Source organism: Ictidomys tridecemlineatus, chromosome 9 (assembly GCF_052094955.1).
Source record: "Ictidomys tridecemlineatus isolate mIctTri1 chromosome 9, mIctTri1.hap1, whole genome shotgun sequence".
Taxonomy (NCBI): domain Eukaryota; kingdom Metazoa; phylum Chordata; class Mammalia; order Rodentia; family Sciuridae; genus Ictidomys; species Ictidomys tridecemlineatus.
The window spans coordinates 36,356,455-36,376,368 of NC_135485.1; the positions used below are offsets into that span (position 1 = coordinate 36,356,455).

A 19,914-nucleotide genomic window follows, 5' to 3' on the forward strand; every position below is an offset into this window, starting at 1 on the left:
TAGTTAGGTGGTGACTTAAACTGTGACCTGTCCAAGTTGTCATTCTCACAGTCTTTGAACCAGATCAGTCATTTTGGTCATTTTGTCATTCAGTGTCATGAAAATTAACTCATTCTATTTAAAACTCTCTGCTATTTACTTTTTACCTTATGATTTCTAATCTATCAGTTTAAGTCAGTGGATGGCAATATGCCCTCTTTAATAGATGTATAATATTTCCCTAATGTGGATATATGCAACATGGTCAACTATTCTCCAATTAAAGGACTTTAATATTTTCATGGTTTCATTGTTGATACTACAAAAAAGAAAAGCTACAACATATATTGTACATATGTCCAAGCTTATAGAAAACAAAGTTAAATTATTATGTTAATAGTTATATGTACTTTCAATTGATTACGTATTATCAGATTTCTTTGGGAAAACATAGCAATTCACATTTCTATTGATAGAGGGTTTGTTTCTCTCTATACCAGCCCTGGCTATAACTGTTCATTTTAATTTTTGTTAGTCAAATTAATAAAAGCAGCACCTTCATGGTAATTTTAATTTGCAACCTTCTAGTTAACTAGTGAGATTCAATGTCTTTAAATTCATTTGCTCTGTGGATTTCCTCTTTTGAAAATTACTTTTTCATATTCTCTGCTCCAGTTTATTGGGTTCTTTATTTTTCGTTTACTTTGAATACTTTATATATAAGGAATATTAAAACCTTGCTATTTATTATGTGCTGCCATTGTCTCTTGACTATTATGACTTTTGCTGTGATAGAAAGATAGATACATGATTGATAGCTAAATTATATGTCCTTTATAAATTTCCTCTTAAAATAAGTTTGGCCCAGCTAACAATAATAAAAATATTATTCTAAAATTTCTTCTAGTAATTTTACTATAATTTTTACATTTAAGTTGCTAATTTCTCTGGAGTTTATTAAATGTGCTATAAAATAGAAATTTAGCTTTCTTACTTTCAAGGTAAATGACTATATCAATTGTTAATTAAACAAATTCCCATTTTCCCTTTTGAATTGAAATCTCACTTTTGCCATATATTGTATTTCCATTTATATGTAGATCTACCTCTGAGCCTTCTGTATCAGTTTCTATTGTTGTATAACAAATTACCACAAATTCAGTAGCTTGAAACTACTGATTGGTGCAAGTTCTGTGGTCAGAAGTCTGGTCACAGTGTGACTGAGTTCTTTTGCTCAGGTTCTCAAAGACTTAAATTTTCTCATCAAGAGGCTGTAGGAAGAATCCACTTTCAGTCTCTTTCAGGTTGTTGGCTTAATTCAGTACCCTTTAGCAGTAGAATGAGATCTCCATTGGAAGCCCCCCACCCCCCACTGCCCCCCAGACCCAATTCATAAGTATCACCAGCATCTGTTTTTTGAGTTGTATTTAATTTGCTAAATTTTGTTTTTGAGTCAATATTCATAAGTGAAATTGATCTAAAATTTTTGAAACAATTATAAACAAGTTTGCAAATTTATATTTTAGTAGTACATATAGGTATTTGTATGTTGGTGATAAATTATTGCTTTCAATGAAATATTTTTTTCTACCTTATTGTTGCCTTGCTGTGAAACTGTATTGTAAATTGGATGTACATAACATTTGATTTTATCAATCACATACCTACTCTCTCTCTCTCTCACATTTATTGAGTATCTTGGTCTTTCATAACTATGAGATATTAGTAGTTATTTAAATTCTATATAATATCATGGTAATAAAATGCTAAAATCAACAAACTAAAGCAAGATATCCAATAAAAGGCATTCAGATTCTGCAATTTCTGGGTTATGTTGAACTTCAAGTTACCAAACTCAGCCCAGAAGCACCTGGGTCTTTTTGAACAGTTAATCTTTAGTGGTGTTTTTCCATCATTAATCAGCAGCAAGTTTATTGGTAATCCAAATTTGCATATAGTTTGTTTTCAACCTAAAAATGAAATTGGGTAATAAATAAAAGGTAGCTTTGTTTTTAGTAAAATATTATGTCTTCTCACTCCCTCTTTTTGTTTTCCCCCTTACTACCTTTAAGGACAGCAGTTTACTAGGGATAAGAGAACCTAGTTTTACAGTATTCTTTGGGTTTTAAGTAGTCATCACTGCATTTTAGTCATTGGTTCTCTGTATGACTTTGAAACCTGCTTCTATTAATTCTCATGGCAAAACTCTTTATCAGTGGTAGTTTTATTGACTTGATGGTCAATAAAGCATGGGCTCATTTGGTTTATTAGCAGAAAATGGTAACAAGTCAGCTTTTTAGGACTTTGGCTAAATTTTAGAATTATGAAATATGTTCTTGAAAAATAAATCTTAAAAGTGCTTCACGTTAAGTTGTTCTTTAGAGCTTTTTTATTCCAGGTTGCTAGATGTTCTTAGCTAGTTGGGTCCTTGGAAGTCTCTCCAGTTCACTGAAGAGCAGTTACTACAACATGAGTTTGCCCAGGTGGTTGAATGTGAGTTAGAGTCTAAGAAATTAAACATAGTTTAGTATTTGAGTATAGTTGTATCAAGTATGCACAAATTCTCAGTTAATACTTATAAATATTGCAGCTGAGAGAACATTTTTCAGATGATTTTGATTGTACTTAACTTTTACTTAGCACTCATTATGGATTGCACATTGTTCTAAGGGATTTAGGTATATTAATTCACTTGGTCTTTACAACAAGCCTTTGAGCAAGGTTAGCTGGTAAATGGAGGTGCCAGGAATTGACATTGGCATCTAGCCACAGTGCCCTGGCTCTTAATCTCTACTACACAGCTTACTGATCTTATAAATCCACTAGCAGAGAAAAAAGTGCTGTTTCTTAAATAATCTTTCAGGTCAGGAGAAGAAAGTTCCTTTTTTTAATAATTGCAGAATGATGCAATCATAAGTCCAAAGTGATTATTACTTCTCAGATTTAGATCCTGTATTCCTACTTCTAAGAGAATGAAAGCCAGGCATGAAAGAAAAACTGGGGTGTTTTTATTTCCTTTTCCCACATTACCCCTTTTCTATAAAAATTCAATGATCAACAGACATTTGTTGATCATCTAACTTTGACCAAGTAATAGATACATGAGGAGGAATTGCCTGTTTCCTGACTTTGAAGAACAAAACTACCTGTGACAGTGTGCCTAGGGCAGTGGCTGAGCCATGCTCAGGGTTGTAATGAGGCAGAGCAGAGAATACCCCTTGGTGTCTCCTGTGTGGACCCTTCCCAGTTTCCCTTACTTCAAGGTTAAACTAAAAATAGTCTAGAAGATGAACTGAGGCTAATGTGGCAAGTGGATATGGTTGACCAGCCTTCTGGAAAGAGAGAGGAGCATTTAAAGAATTACAAGATGTGCTTGCAGCATCCCTGATAAGACATTGGGGTACTAATTAAATTACATGTTCATGGGTCCTGCTCTAGATCCTGTGAATCAGAATCCCTAGGGAAAAGGCCTAACATACTATGATTCACAGGGGCCCCAAGGGAATTTTTAATGAAGGGAACTTGGGAAACAGATGAATCGAATGGATACAGTTTGTTCATGAACATAGTTGGAATGAGTTTTGGAGAGAATGGTGGAGGATGAGACTGGGTAGAAAGGCCATTCCATGTCTTTGCTGTCTTTTGTGATTGTTTTTCTACTTTTGGTAGTTACTTCTCAGGTATTAACAGGTACATTAAACTGCGTGTTTACTTAGACTTGCACAACTTCATTTAAATTGAAAGCAAAATTTTTAAAGTTTGGACCTCAGTCCAAGGTACAGGGCTCCACTCTTTATTTATCTATGGCTTGAGAAATGCTGAAGAGGAGAGCAAAGAATAGAAGGAACATTGTTCACCTCCAGTGTGTTCTGTCTCCAAGTGTGGTCTCATTTTATTCCTCAGCAGATGAAGTTCAAAGGCTAATTATATCAGTCATAGCTAGGTGGTAATTATAACTAACAAGTGGTGCAGCTAATATTTGAGCCTGGATCTATAGAACAGGAGGAATTTGATGTGTCCAAATGGAGTGAGCCTGATCTCATGCATGTGTGGAATATAAAGAAGCTGATTTCATAGAAGAGAGTAGAAGAGCAGTTACCCCAGTCTGGCTAAAGTGGGAGACAGTGGTCAAGTAGATACAAAGTTACAGGTAGAGAGGGTGGAATGAGTTCTGATGTGCTTTTGCTCAGAAGAGTGACTATGCTTAACAATTTTGTATTGAATATTTCAGAATAGCCAAAAGAAGGGATTTTGAATGTTCTCACCACAAAGAAATCATAAATGTATAAAGTGAAAGACATGCTAATTAGCCTGACTTGATTAATATACCTGTATCAAAACATCATACTGTATCCCTTAAGTAGGTATAATAATTATATGTCAATCAAAATCAATTTTTTTTTTGTTTTGGTACCAGGGATTGAACCCAGGGATGCTTGGGGCCATATACCTAGCCCTGTTTTGTATTTTATTTAGAGACAGGGCCTTGCTAAGTTGCTGAGGCTGGCATTGAACTTGTGATCCTCCTGCCTCAGCCTCCTGAACTGCTGGGATTATAGGTATGTGCCACAGCACCTGGCCAAAATTAAAAAAATTTTAAAAATGAGTAAAATAGGGGCTGGGGTTGTGGTTCAACAGTACAGCCTTATCATCATCCAAAGAACATGTATGAAGACACAAATTGGTGTCAATATACTTTATATACAACCAGAGATATGAAAAATTGTGCTGTATACATGTAATAAGAATTCTAATGCATTCCACTGTCATTTTTTTAAAATCAATTAAAATATATATAAGAAAAGATGAATGAAAAAGCAAAAATAAATAAATAAATAAATAAACAAAATAAAGGTTTTGTGTCCGTCTACAACCTAAAAAAAAAGTAAAGTACTCATTCCTTCAATTAAAATGCATAACTATGAAATTTAGAATTACAATCAGAGGCCATAGGAAAGAGTCTCTGTCATTTGTTACCATGTCAAAATTGTGCTCAGTATTCTGTCAATTTTTATTTTAAGAGAAGCTAATTGCCAGTATTTTTTGTGAATTCATGTCCATTTTAACATGTTGGTTCTCTATATACTTAAAAAAAATTAAAACAACATCTTTACCAACACCCTGACCAAATACATCATTGTATAGAATTACATATTTGTGCACTCTAGATTACATAATTCCCAAGTCTAAACTTTAAAATAACATGAGTCTTAATGATTCTTAAGGAGGTATGACTTACTCTGGTTTGCTTTCTTTTTTTTTAAAGAAACTTTCCTGAATATTTACATGAAACAATATTAATAAGAGATCCTTTTCTCAGTATTGGCATACTTTTAACTTTGCTGGTTAGATGGAGAAAGAAGAAAAGACCACGTGCTCCAGGCTCTGGTGGGAAAGGTGCAGGCCTCGCTTGTACCTGGGAGGCTTGCTGGTGTCTTTTGGTGCCTTCTGACCATAAGTGTCTGTTTTCTGCACCTGTTGGGGCTGGAAACATGGATCTGTCCACTTCCTAGTACACTTTCAATTTAATGGGGGACCAGATGCAATTAGTGGCATACAAAATATATAGAGAAAAATGGTAGTGGACCTTGAAACCAATCCCATGTATCTTATGAATATGGGACAGAAAGAACAGAAAATATTTGTATGCATGGCAAATGGTAAGGGTCAGAACTTTTTTTTTCAGAATCTTTGTTTTAGTTACAAGTGTGTACAGGTTGAAAGCCACTGATTTAGGGTAGCTAAGTAAATCCTTGTATTTCTGCCCAATATAAAAGGATTTAATTAAACTGAAAATTTGGGAAGACTCTCATTATTTGTTAATTACCTTCAAATCAGATTTTTTCTTCCCAGTCCCATGAAAGCACAGATTCTCTGTTTTGCTTCAATTCATTCTTTGATCCAATTATCACTTTTCAAGAATGAGCAGCAGTGCTGATGAGAAAGAGTTCTTACAAGAGACTGAGCTGTTGGGCCAGCCGTGGAGGGTAGGAAAAGGACTATTGGTAGCTGAGGGAGATGCCGAGATGCTGGGGGTGGGAGAGTGAGCCAGCCCCAATTCTGTTTCCTCTAAAATTCCTTGAGAATGAAAAGGAGAAAGGAAAGAGCACCTAATTTTAAGGACATTGAAAAGGCTCAGAGGAAAGCAGACTTAGAAATAGTTCAGCCATTAAATGTTTTTTAGGCATCATGAAATTATTTCTTGGAAATCAAATGACTTAAGGAAAAACATGGTTCTTGCCTGGGTCTGTGGAATGAGAAGCTAATTGTCTCTGTGAGTCAGTATTTTTGTAAGTGTGAGGTTATTAGTCATACACACCAGGAATTACCAGAAGTTAACTCTTCCCATATTTCATTAATCTTATGTTTGCAGTCTCAAAAAATCATGTTCTGAAATCTACAGAACCAAGTAGAATTTAGATTGTTGTATGAGACCATGGACACTAGAGGGATACATATCCTTATGTCTTAATAAGAATTTACTCTCAAATGAAAACTGTCCTCTAAAGTTTCCAGAAATAATAGCAAATTATGCTAACCTCAATCTTGTAAAAATCATAACTTTTGTCATAATGATCACCTAGTGAGTATGGTGTGAAATGCATGAAAGGCACTTAGTATTTATATCAACTACTTTCCTCTGCTACATGTTGATTAATTTAATGACATTATGTTATATCTCTATGCCAGAGGGGATTTTTGGATATGTTCTGAACTACTGTAATAACTCAAGTTGTCATTACAAGTTATAGCCAAAGGACTACACTATTTTTATATACTGAAGTGAAAAACAGGTTTTTCAAATATATTTCAGAGGTCAGTCAGCATTTTACAAATTATATTGAAAAGATAGTGAGCATTAATTTGGCCAGTCAGTGGTCATTAATTTAGTTCTCTATGTAAAAGTATTTTTTTTTAATTTTTATTTATTTATTTTTTTTAGTCATACATGACAGTAGAATGCATTTTGACATATAATACATACATGGAATGTACATACTGTAAAAGTATTTTTGAGGATAAACTCCAAAGGACAGAGATATGATGGGGATAGAACTTTTTCTTCTTGGTCCTATCATTTGTTTAAGATTGATAAGACTGATTGGATGATACAGCTATCTAAGACTAACTTTCTAGCAGGGGCACCTATCGTGGGTTAAATATTCAGAGGGGTTAAATAAGCACTCAGAGGCTGTTGTCTTTTGCCATTAAAAATGACTTTCTATACTTCTTTATTTTTATTATTTTGCTTCCAATTCATGCAGTTTTTAAAGATCTGATGGATGTTTGAAAGGTTATGATTCAGTTTTTTTTTTCTGTAAATGCAAGGATAAAGATAACTCTAATCTCTTGGATTGCTTAAGGCCCAATATGTATAATAAAAAGGTATACTAACAAGAATGGATTTAAAAAATATTGATTCACTAGAATCACTGAAATACTTGGATTAAATCTTCCGTTGCTGCTAGGTAATGATTTAGTGTATCAGATCCATGAAAGCTGGATGTAATTTTAATGCCCTGTGGGGGAAACTATTAATTCCTGGTTGGTATAAAACTTTAGGGAAAAGTATACTTAGGTTATAAACTTAGAATGAAGCTTATGAAGGAAGCAAGTTTAAGTAATTTTCCCAAACTACTTCAATGCCTTCAGTTCTGTTTTGAACCTGGGATTGCATTTTGGTATTTCCAGGCCATCACCTCACCTAGATCCTGGGCTGCTGGAGAATGGGAGCTAAGTCTTAATCATCTCTGTATTGCCAATGTAGTGTGGCGTGGAGCACATAACCTAGATTTTCTCTAGGTGAAGTCTGTGGACACCTAAATCAGATTCACCTGTAAAGTTTTGTTAATTCAAATGCTCAGGACATATCCACAGATTTACTAAATAAGAATCTCCAGAGATGAATTTCAATCCAAGATAAGTAAATGAAATGGCATTGATAAAGCAAAGATGGAAACCATGGGCCCCGGACCTTGCCCTGCACATACTTTATGATGTGCTCATTATCTGCTAGATAAACTTTTAGGGACATGTGCTAAGTGCCAGACACTCTAGATACACAGATGAATGAAACATATTAACGGTCAAAACTTTTGAGTCAGAAAGATGTGGTTTGAATCAACCTTAGCTAACTGTGTCACAGGATTGGCCCAAATATTAGGTAAGATAATATATGTAAAGGACTTTGCAAAGTGCTTGGAATATAGTGTCCTATGTTCATAAATGTTAGCCTTCCCCCACTTTTTTTTTTTTTTTTTCTTTCTGGCTAAAGAGCTTCTAGATGGCGCTGAATTTCCTGGAAAATAAGGAAAACTTGAAAATAAGGAAGGGACTATGGGTCAGTTAGATTTTGTTTTATAAAACACCATCCCCAATTTTGGTAATATAGCATTTAGTGACTCAAGATTTGGTGGATGGGCAGTTTAGGCTGAGCTCAGCTGGAATAGCTCATCTGTGTTCCCGGTGTGTCAGCTGGGCACATTCACTTGCTGGTGGTCTGCTGGAAGCCAGTGGCTCACCCACATAGGGCAGGAGTAAAGGTGGTAAATGAGCTGTGTATTCTCCTCCAGCAGGCTAGTCCAGGCAGGCCAGGCTCATGGAAGTGGCAAAAGGGTTCCCAAGAGCAGTGAGAGAGAGCAAGTCCTGTTGAGCAAGCACTTTTCAAGCCCCTGCTTGTGGCCTGTGTGTTAGTCTTTCTTTAGACAAAACAAAGATCGTGGCCAGGGGATAGAAACAATTTTCAACAGGTAGGGAAAGAATTCACCTCCTGATGGACAAAAGGACGTGCATAGGAAAACTTTGTGACCATTGTGGTAATCTACACAGAATGGATTTTAATGACTGCTCACTCACCATCAGGCTTTAGGCTGGGTGATTTACATATTGTTCTTTTAATCCTTGTGGCAATTTCCTGAAATACATGGCATTGTTCTCATTTTATAGATGAAAAAACTGACAAGAAGTGTCAAGACTTAACATGAGCACACGTTAAGGCCAAAGTGTTTGCTTCAAGTTATAAAGAATGGTCTTTTAGGTGCTATCTTTTGTTGCTTAGGTGATCAGATGATTGGTCTATAAGGCAGACGGTGTGTGCTTTTTTTTAAAATAAAGACTTGTTTAAAATAAAGCTCCAAATATGTGGTTTATTTTCCCAATTATATGTTGAAATATTGGATCGTGTATTTATTTGGGATAGAAAGAGTTTAAAAGTTTGCTCTCCTTTAAGACTTCCAACTAGGCATGGTGGCACACACCTGTAATCCCAGGTGTTCAGGAAGCTGAGACAGGAGGATAGAGAATTTAAAGCCAGCCTCAGCAAAATCGAGGTGCTTAGCAACTCAGTGAGACCCTGTCTCTAAATAAAATACAAAATAGGGCTGGGGATGTGGCTCAGAGGTCAAGTCCCCCTGAGTTCAAGCCCTGGTTACACCCCCCACCCCCCCCACCCCCGCCAAAAGGCTTCCCAGAAGCTTATTGGATGTGCGTTTTGTTTGTTTGTTGCCAGATCACCTACCCAACCTGGATCTCACTGCATCCTGGACATGACTGAGGTTTTCCAATGGGCCAGATACCACTGGCAGCAGCTGATGGGTCGCCGAAACAGAGATGATGACGAAAGGTCGTACAACTATTCCTCGCTACTTGTTTGTGGGGCCAAGTCCTCCCAGACCCCCAAACTGGCAGGAAAGCACCGGGTCGTTATTCCCCATCTCTGGCCCTTCAAGGATGAGTACGAAAAGTTCTCTGGAACCTACGTGAATAACCGAATACGAACGACAAAGTACACACTTCTGAATTTTGTGCCAAGAAATTTATTTGAACAGTTTCACAGGTACTGTTTTCTTTTTGAGAAAAAAAAGAACAAAAAAACTTAGAATGCTGTTCATTTTAGTTGACACATTTTTATTTTCATTTTCACCACACTGTGTGTTATTTAAGCCTAAGGCTTGTGACATCCTCCTTGGAAATTTGGGATCAAGTCTGCTATTGGCATGATGGCCCCTCACATTCACATAGCACTTTACAGTTTGTAAGATGCCTCTCTTTACCAGAGAAGGCACTGTTATTCTAAAATTATTATAGAATTTGGCAACTCTTTGTGGGGTAGCCAGTGTCCTGCTAGTGATAAATAGCTGACCAACGGCTACAGCCTTGTCATCTCTCTCTTGCTTTAGTGTTCTTTCCATTAAACCATACTCCATTTTCATTTCACATTTTTCTTACTTCGTAACATGGGGAAATAGAGTCCTGAAGCAAATGCGGTGTACGATGTTGCTATCTGAAGCAGTGACATAATTTAGTTTAATGTACATTTAAGGAAGAGCTTCTGAGTTTAGGCACCAAAGGAAATGCAGGTAAAAGCATTGCTCCTTTCCTTGTGCAGTTTTCAGATTAGCCAGGGACACAAGAATTATATATAAATGAAGAAAAGATATGGGGAATGTGATGAATGTTATCCAGTGCCATCATGTAGAATGGGAACCTCACAGAGAATCACAATATCAGCTTGAGCAATAAAAGGCAAAGTGGCATTTGACCTACTTCTGAGGGTCCCTGAGACATTCTAGCCTTGGAAGTGGTCTTCTCTGATAACACATAGGATCTATTCTGGGGAGCATTAAGAAATAGTGTTGGAAATATAAGTCTAATCCACCAGAAGGGCCTTGATGTCAGGATAAAGAGGTGAGTCCAAAAACTGCAGGCACATTTCTGAGCAGAGTAACATTCTCATGCCTATATTTCGTTTGATGCATAGATGGAGGGACTTAGGCAGAGAGTTCATTTAGGAAGCTGATGTATATAGCCTGGTGAGTTATCATGGCAACCTGAACTTAGAACAATGTGGGACTGTTACTCTAACCTATTATAGTTATGGTGGATTAGATGTGAGGAATTCAATGAAAGGAAGAAAAAGTTGATGGGAACATATTGAGCTATGATGACAGAAAGATTAACAATAAAAGGAAAGACAGTTGTAAAAAGAAGCTTGGCTGGATTTTTTTTTTTTTTGTAAATGTATTTGAAGTGCTATTGTGAGTGTAGAGGTTCTTAACATTTATGATTCATTCTACATACTTTATTCCCATATTTCATTCTATATATACTTCATATGCATTTATTCAACAGTGGTTGTGTTTGAAGTGCAGATGTGAATTTGTTAAATTACTGGCTTTAAGTATTATGGGAGTTTGTAATCTAGTGGGTTTAATTGAAAACAAATCAGAAATTTGAAAAGTTCCCTGTAGAGCTAGATATGGTCCACTTAGAAATAATCAAAGTCACAGAAGAAAAAGAAAAAATATGGTTAGAGTTCTTTTGAGTCATTTCATGGTCAATGAGAAAATATGTGGTAAAAATTCAAGAGGTTATGCAAGAGTGAGATTTTGGTTTTCTTTTAAACTTAAAATAAGGAACTAGCAGAGGAATATTTAAATATAAAACAGAGAAAGTGAAGAAGTTTCTGAATAATTAGGTTTTGAATAGCTTACAAATAAATAGAAGGGTTACCCTCAAAGAGAAGACAAAAACCCTCAGGTTTGCCCACTTATTTTGGCCCTTGTTTGAATCTATTTGGTTATACAAAAGGCTAAAGAGTTAAAAACATGCTGACTCTGAATTTCTTCTATTTTTTTTTTTAACTTTTAAAATAGAGAAAATAGTACTTCCTTGACACCTTCCTCTGCATATTTGGGTTGCAGGGCTGCCAATTTGTACTTCCTGTTCTTAGTCGTCCTGAACTGGGTGCCTTTGGTAGAAGCCTTCCAAAAGGAAATTACCATGCTGCCTCTGGTGGTGGTCCTTACAATTATCGCAATTAAGGATGGATTGGAAGATTACCGAAAATACAAAATCGACAAACAGATCAACAATTTAATCACTAAAGTTTACAGTAGGTAAGTGTAACTGGAGCTTCACTGAAGAATATATGTACATCTTTATATCATTTAGAAATGTGTTGGTTTTTTTCCCTCCTAGGCGTGACCAGGACCTTTTTTTTCCTGTGTGGTTGTTATTGTTTTCTATGAATATTTCTTAAAATCCTACAGTGAACTTTAAGTCAGGTGTTGGAAAGAAAACAATAGCCTTTGTAGACACAGGACTTCTATAACTTGTGCACAGTGGAATTGAAAGAGACCTCAATCCATAAGAAGGAGAACAAGCAAATTGTTTTTTAACATTAGATGTCATAATTTAGGATTAGAAATAAGATGAATTATGAAAAACAAGAGTAAACTTGAATGGATATGGAAGAGAAGACAGGAGCTACCTAAGGAGGAAAGAAAGACAGGAGCTACCTAAGGAGGAAAGAAATTTTGGAGAAATAAGAAAAGTGTTCCTTTTTATGCACAGAGTGGAGGCAGCCCATCGCAGTAGCAGCAGTATCCATAGGAGGAAGTCCATTCAGGAACATGGGTATTATTAGAGACTTGTATTTTCAATATTTGTAAAATAAGTAGAAACTCTGTAACTAAACTCAGCTGAGGTGAGTTTGGTACCATGAGGTATCTTATATGCAGCTCCTGAGTTTTTATTTTTAGATTATAAGTCAGTATTTAGGGAACAATATAGACATGCGTGTCTTTTCTGCAACCTTATATGAGCCAGAGAGGAGCAGGCTAGGGAAGGCTTGCTGAAACCTGCAGAATTCTCAATATTGTTTATTATTAGACTTCAGTGGTTTTCACAACATTTGTTTTAAAGATCTATCAAGAAAACAAGAAAAGGAACATTTCTTTAAAAGATGTTATGAGATTATGGGAATAATGAAAATTTAGTTCAACTTTTTTCTTATACTTGTGTTTAATTAAAAGAGAACCAGGCCAGGAGCAACAGCGCATGCCTATAATCTCAGCAGTTTGGGAGGCTGAGACAGGAGGATGGCGAGTTCAAAGCTAGCCTCAGCAACTGTGAGGCATTAAGCAACTCAGTGAAACCTTGTCTCTAAATGAAATACAAACAAAAAAAAAGAAAAAGAAAAAGAAAAGAAAAAGAAAAAAGAAAGAAAGAAAAAAAAAGAAGAAAAGAAAAAATAGGGCTGGGATGTGGCTAAGTGATTGTGTGCCTCTGAGTTCAATCCCTTTTCCCTGCCCACCACCAAAAAAAGAAAAATAAAAACCTGATGTATTCTGTTAAACAATGGAATAGTAGTATAATATAAGTTTGTAATTTGCATTTTAAAATCATGGAACATTTACAATAGTTCTATGAATCATTCATTAATATTTGATTACTTATAAAAATTCCAGGGATAAAGAGATGAAATGATTTTATAGGGAACAAAGTCCACATTTTGACAAATTATAAGATTATCCAGTTAAAACCAAATTTTTCAAATGAAAAGAATACTTATTATCTATTTTTATATATATTCTTATATATAAATAATTGCTGATTTTTAAAAATTTAATTCTTTTTTTAGTTGTCAATGAACCTTTGTTTTATTCATTTATATGTGGTGCTGAGAATTGAAGCCAGTGCCTCACACATGGTAGGCAAGCACTCTGCCACTGAGCCACAACCCCAGCCCCAGTTGCTGATTTTTAATATAAGTTTAGAGTTGATAATATGTGTTTAATTAACTTTCTAAGTTCTAAAAAGTTCTTTCTAATCTTGGTAACTGTGCAGCTTTGGTGAAATTATATAAGCTTGCCAAATACCCACCTTCTTTGATTTTGAATGTAATGATAAAACAGTAAGCATAGTACCTAGTACTTTGTAATGGCAAGAAAAGGTTAGCCATCAGGACTACCATTACAGATCATTCACAATTAGCTAGAGCTTTTGCATGCCACATCATCAAGTCATTAAGCCACACTTGAGAACTTCTAATAACATCTTACTATTTTTTAGATATTCATATTGCCTAGTGGGAGACCTGGCATAACTGGTTTTTTTTTGTGTCCTTTTAGACATAGTCTAGATCTGTTGTAGATGATTTGCACATAAACTGAATAATGAAATGCAATATTCTAGTCAATTATTTAAGGTCCATTCTAAGATATTTCTTCATGATTGTATTTCATAAGACTTGGGTGATTTTCTTTTCATCTATATTCTATGGAATTTACTTTTGTTTAGTGATATAGAAGAATATAGAGTGCTTATGTATTCTTCTCAAATTGTTCTTTGAATAATTATTATAAGGCTATAAAGAAATAAAGGTAGGCTATAAAACCATGCATTGTTGATTTAAATATGCTTATATTCCTATGAAATGTAAAGAGTTCGTTTAGGAGAGTAAGTTATTTCTCAGAAAATTGAGTGTGAAAGTATAGAGCTATTAAACTTAGCAAGCTTTTGGAAGAAGCATATTAATATTTCTAGGCAGATAATTTGGTTCTTATTTGTAATATGCAGTCTTTCACAAATGCTTAATTTTTATGGGTAAGGATCATTTGAAACAACCAACACCGCGGCAGAAATTAAACATTTAAACCTTATTACACTCCAGTTTCTAAAGGAAACCTCATTTTCTTAAGACTGCCTTTAAATTGGGAGTCTTTATAAGGGTCTAGGTCTGTTTCAAGATAATAGAAATGTCTTGAAAATAACATTATTACTCATTTAACAAATTTGGGTGTCTTTTATATGGCAGGCAATGAGAAATTTAATTTGTGCTAGTCAGGTTTATGTTATCTAACACACTGTCTGAGCTAATCAAATAAATTTTTTAAAACATGTATATGTAGGGACATAATTTTGAAAGTTTCAGTCCATAGTTGGTCAACCCCATTGCTTTTGGGCCTGAAGTGAGGCAGCACAGCCTGGCAGGAACAAATGACAGAAGATACTGCTCACTTTCTGGCAGCCAGGAAGCAAAGAGGAAAAGAGAGAGACAGGGTCGAGGGTACAAGAAGTTGCTTCAAGGTGCACTCCAAATGACGTATCTTCCTCCCACTAGGTCCCATCGCTCAAAGGTTCTACCACTTCCCAATAGTGCCATGGACTGAGGACCAATCCTTCAACACATAGACCTTTAGGGACACTTAATCCAAACAATAGTAAGATTTAAATAAAAAATAGATATATAAGGCCTACACTCAAGGGACAGACACTATTTTCTGACCTTTAAAAATTACCGTATTGTTCATCATTAGTGATTAGGGAAATGCAAATCAAGCCTACACTGAGATTTTATCTCATGCTAGTCGGAATGACAATCATCAAGAGTACAAACAATAAAGCCAGGTGCAGTGCTGCATACCTGTAATCCCAGTGACTCAGGAGGCTGATGTAGGAGGATTGCAAGTCTGAGATCAGCCTCAGCAATTTATCAAGGTTTTAAGCAACTTAGTGAGATCCTGTCTCAAAAATAAAAATTAAGGGCTGGGTTTATGGCTCAGTGGTAGAGCACTCGCCTCACAAGTCTGAGGCCCTAGGTTTGATCTTCAGCACCACATAAAAATGAATAAATAAAATAAAGATTTTTTTTAAAAAATAAATAAAATAAAATATAAATAAAAATTAAAAGGACTGGTGATATAGTTAAATGGTAAAGTGCTTCTGCGTTAAATTCCCAGTACCTACATAAATAAATGTATTAATAAATACTGCAGAAGATGTGGAGGGAAAAATAACACTTTTACATTGTTTGTGGGACTGCAAATTAGTACAATAACTATGGAAATCAGTATGGAGCTTCCTCAAAAAATCAGGCACGGAACCACCATACAACCGAGTGATACTATTCCTCTATAGTTATCCAAAAGAATTAAAGTCATCATACTACAGTAATAATATATTATTATTATACCACGGTTATAGCAGCACAGTTCACAACAGCCATATGGAACCAGCCTTGGAGTCCATCAACGGTTCTATAGATAAAGAAAATGTATATATACACACACACACACACACACACACACGAAAGTTGTTTTACTCAGCCATTAAAAAAGAACTAAACCTATGTTATTTCCAAGAAAATGGATGGAACTTTAGAATATCATGTTAAGTGAAATAAGCCAAGCTCAGAAGGTCAAGGGTCATATATTTTCGTCTCCCTATGTGAAAGTGAAAAGAAAGGAAAAGAAAGTTAGTGGTGATGAATCTCATGAAAATTGAAGGCAAATCAGTAGAATAGAGGAAAGGGACCAGGGAGGGAGGAGGAGAAGGAAAGGGGAAATAATGGGGAATAATATCAACCAAATTATATTGTTTTACTGTGTGCATGAATGACTATATAACAAAGAATCCCACCATTATGTACAACTATAATGTACCAATAAAAATGTGGAAAAATTTTTAAAAAATATATAAACCAGTATGTAAAATTTAAATTACTAATAATAAATTTAGTTTTAAAACATGAAAAAAATCATCATGTTGTTGATAGTACCTACTGTTAGCATTTTAGGATTATCTCCTAAATCCATGGAATTCCGTGACTCTTGAAATGAATGAAAACACCAGTGGCCTTCTATGTTAATTAACTTTATATGTGGCATTTTATAAAGTAGTGGTTCTTCACATTCACTTTATAGTGTAATTTAAACCACATTCTATTTGGTGTTCATCAGAAGTAATGGGAGCTGGCAATAAACCTTAGTACTTGACAGAGTGGGACTATGGAGCCCCATGCCTTGTTTCAAATACCAAGGTCACTTAGGAGCTGTGTAACTTATGTCACTTAACACATCAGGGTCAATATTTTGTAAAAAGGGGGGGACCATAGTACATTCATAATACCTACCACAAACCACAGATAACAATTAAATGAGTGAAGGTATATAAAGCATCTCATAAAACCTAGCTGTTGTTGTGTCCAATGGTCCAATACTATTACTATTTGAGCCAGGCATGGGCTTATACCTGTAATCCCAGCAACTCAGCAGGCTGAGGCAAAGCCCTAAGTAATTTAGCAAGACCCTGCCTCAAAATAAAAAGAACTAGGGATTTGGCTCAGTGGTAAAGTAATCTTGGATTCAAACCCAAGTACCAACAACAACAACAACAACAAAGAGGAATTTGAGATACATAGTTCATACTCAATAGCTTCTACTTTCCCATATGAAAAAGTTAAGTGGAAATTGGTTATATATCTTATATATTATAAATTATTTTTAGTGTTTACTAGAAAAATATCTTAAAAATAAAAATGAGCTATTTGTTCAAAATCCCATCCTGTTCTATTTTTGTTTTAGAAAGTAAGAAGTAGAAGCCCACATTTTCCTGTCTTTATCTCCCTCCCTCACTCCCCTTTACCAATTTCCCACCCAAGTGGAGTCACTGTTAAATGTCAGTGGCATCGTCTTCTCAGCTTCTTCCATTGCTGATGTAGCAGAGCTGTTTAATATTGAACTCTTAAAGAGGAAAATGGTCCTGGAAGCTTTCCTGAAGAAGGGATTATGAGTACCATGTTTTGACCAGTGAGAGTTACCCACAACACAAAAAACTAAGCAGATGTAAGAAGCTCTAAATGCATATTTAGGCCCCAAGAGAAGACAATCCTCTTCCTAGTTTAAATTCTATATTCAGGAAAGAAACTTAGTCTGATTTCGCATGGACCAACATTTGTGAATGTTCAAAGTTAGGCAAACTTGCAGGAATCGTGGTTACTTAGTGTATAGTTGCCTCCATACTCTATACTCTCTCATGCCTCTTGTCTTCGTTCCTCTGCCCAAGGATGGGCACCCTGACTGATGTGCTGTCCCTCCTCTCTTCACGTGATCATCCTTCAAAAAGGTGCAGGACCACTCCTCCAGGAGTAAATGCCTCCCTCATCTGCTTCCATAGTAGCTCTGTTTACCTCTCTTGTATGAAATTATTGTTTGTGTTTTTAATTTTTGACTATACATTTTTTACAGTGGGACCATATCTTCATTGTTTTCATATCCTTAGCACCTCATATAACTAATGTCAGTATATGATATACTAATGTCAGTATATGTTTATTGATCTAGCTATTAGGAAAGTCAGCTATTTTTTAAAATCCCAATATGAATACCAAATAGGAAAAAATGACATGAATTCATTTGTAAAATTGACTTCATTTGAATTTTGTTCTAGTGTAGAATAAATAAAATTATTGCTTACAACAATTTTACTTTTATATTTAAAGAAAAATAAAATTTCTTACCTTAATGTCTAAGTCTTGTCTTCCTTCCTTACATTCACAAATTCTCAACCAATTTCCACTTAGCTTTTTTACATATGGGAAAGTAGAAGCTATTGAAAATGAACTATGTATCTCAAATTCCTTTTTTTTTTTTTTTTTTGGTACTTGGGTTTGAATCCAAGGTCACTTTACCACTGAGCCAAGTCCCCAGTTCTTTTTATTTTGAGGCAGGGTCTGCTAAATTACTTAGGGCCTTGACACATTGCTGAGGCTGGCCTTGAACTGCAATGCTTCTGCCTCAGCCTGCTGAGTTGCTGGGATTACAGGCATGAGCCACCACCATTCTTGGCTCAAATTCCTTCATATTATAACATCCAAATCTTGATCTATTTTTTTTCTAACCTTGATTAAGAGGGAACTCACTTTCTTGTAATAGTAACCTGTCCATCTGTATTGTTAATGTCATTCCTTATTATTTCTCTATAGTCTTGACCAACTTCCTCTATTCTGTCTTCAAATTTGTTTTAGTACTTTAATTTTTAAAAATTTAAAAAAAATGTTTTTATTTTTTAGTTGAAGGTGAACACAATACCTTTTATTTTATTTTCATGTGGTGCTGAGGATCAAACCCAGTGCCTCACACATGGTAGGTAAGTGCTCTACTACTGAGCCACAACCCCAGCCCCTCTGTCTTCAATTTTATATCTTGACTTCTCTATCAGCTTCTTCCCTATATTCAAATTTGTGTTTGACTCACTTCCCTTACAGAGCCTATTTTCACTCTTTATTCTTCTACAGCTAAACTCTAGCAATGTTCTACTCTCCCACTTCAGATTGTTCCCTGATTTGCTGGAGGCCACACTTTCTCCTTCACTGCTCCCTGTCAATAATTACATGTTATCAGCAGACCTTGTAACCAGATCTGTAGGCGCTTTGATTCTTTTGTTTTTTTTAAAATATTGTTTAGTTTTCAATGAATCTTTATTTTATTTATTTATATGTGGTGCTGAGAATCGAACCCAGTGCCTCACACATGCTAGGCAAGCGCTCTACCACTGAGATACAACCCCAGCCCATGATTCTTATGCTACAAGATACCTCTGTTCATAGCAGCTCAATTCATATATAGCTAAACTGTGGAAGCAACCTAGATGCCCTTCAACAGATGAATGGATAAAGAAACTGTGGTATATATACACAATGGAATATTATTCAGCATTAGAAGAGAATAAAATCATGGCATTTGCACGTAAATGGATGGAATTGGAGAATATCATGCTAAGTGAAGTAAACCAATGCCAAAAATCCAAAGACCAAATGTTCTCTCTGATAAGTTGATGCTAATCCAAAACGGGGACGGGGGACATGGAAAAAATGGAGGAACTTTGGCAAAGGGGAGGGAGGATAGGGAGGGTGCACAGGGGCAGGAAAGATGGTGGAATTATATGGACATCATTGCCCTAGATATACGTATGACTGCATATAGGGTATGATGCTACATCGTGTACAGCCAGAGAAGTAAAAATTTGTGCTGCAGTTGTGTACAATGAATCAAAATGCATTTTGCTATCATATATACCAAATTAAAATTTAAAAAGATACCTCTGTGGCCCTTAACTATGATTCCTTTCTAAAATTTTCTTTTCCCTTGATTTCTCTAGGATCACTTTCTCTTGGATCTTCTTCCACTTTTCTATCATCTTGAAATCTCTTTCCCTAAAGAACCTTTTATCCTTGTGTTCAACCCCAGGGCTGCAAAGACCCCATGCATATTGTGTACTAATCCCAAAGAGAGAACTTGGAGGACTCAATGGAGTGGTTTTGGACATTTTATTATTCACTTGTTCCTTTGCAGTGGCAGGCCAGGATGCAAT

General features: G+C 35.5%; 1 protein-coding gene across 1 annotated transcript in view; it reads left to right on the forward strand.

The window, feature by feature from the left end:
• The window catches only part of Atp10d (ATPase phospholipid transporting 10D (putative)), a 103,104-nt gene that overhangs the window by 18,379 nt on the left and 64,811 nt on the right, over positions 1–19,914 (forward strand). The window contains exons 2-3 of the mRNA XM_005319973.5: positions 9,488–9,814; positions 11,682–11,876. Coding sequence (XP_005320030.2) covers positions 9,525–9,814; positions 11,682–11,876 — 485 coding nt within the window. The 5' untranslated portion in view covers positions 9,488–9,524. The remainder of the gene's footprint in view (positions 1–9,487; positions 9,815–11,681; positions 11,877–19,914) is intronic.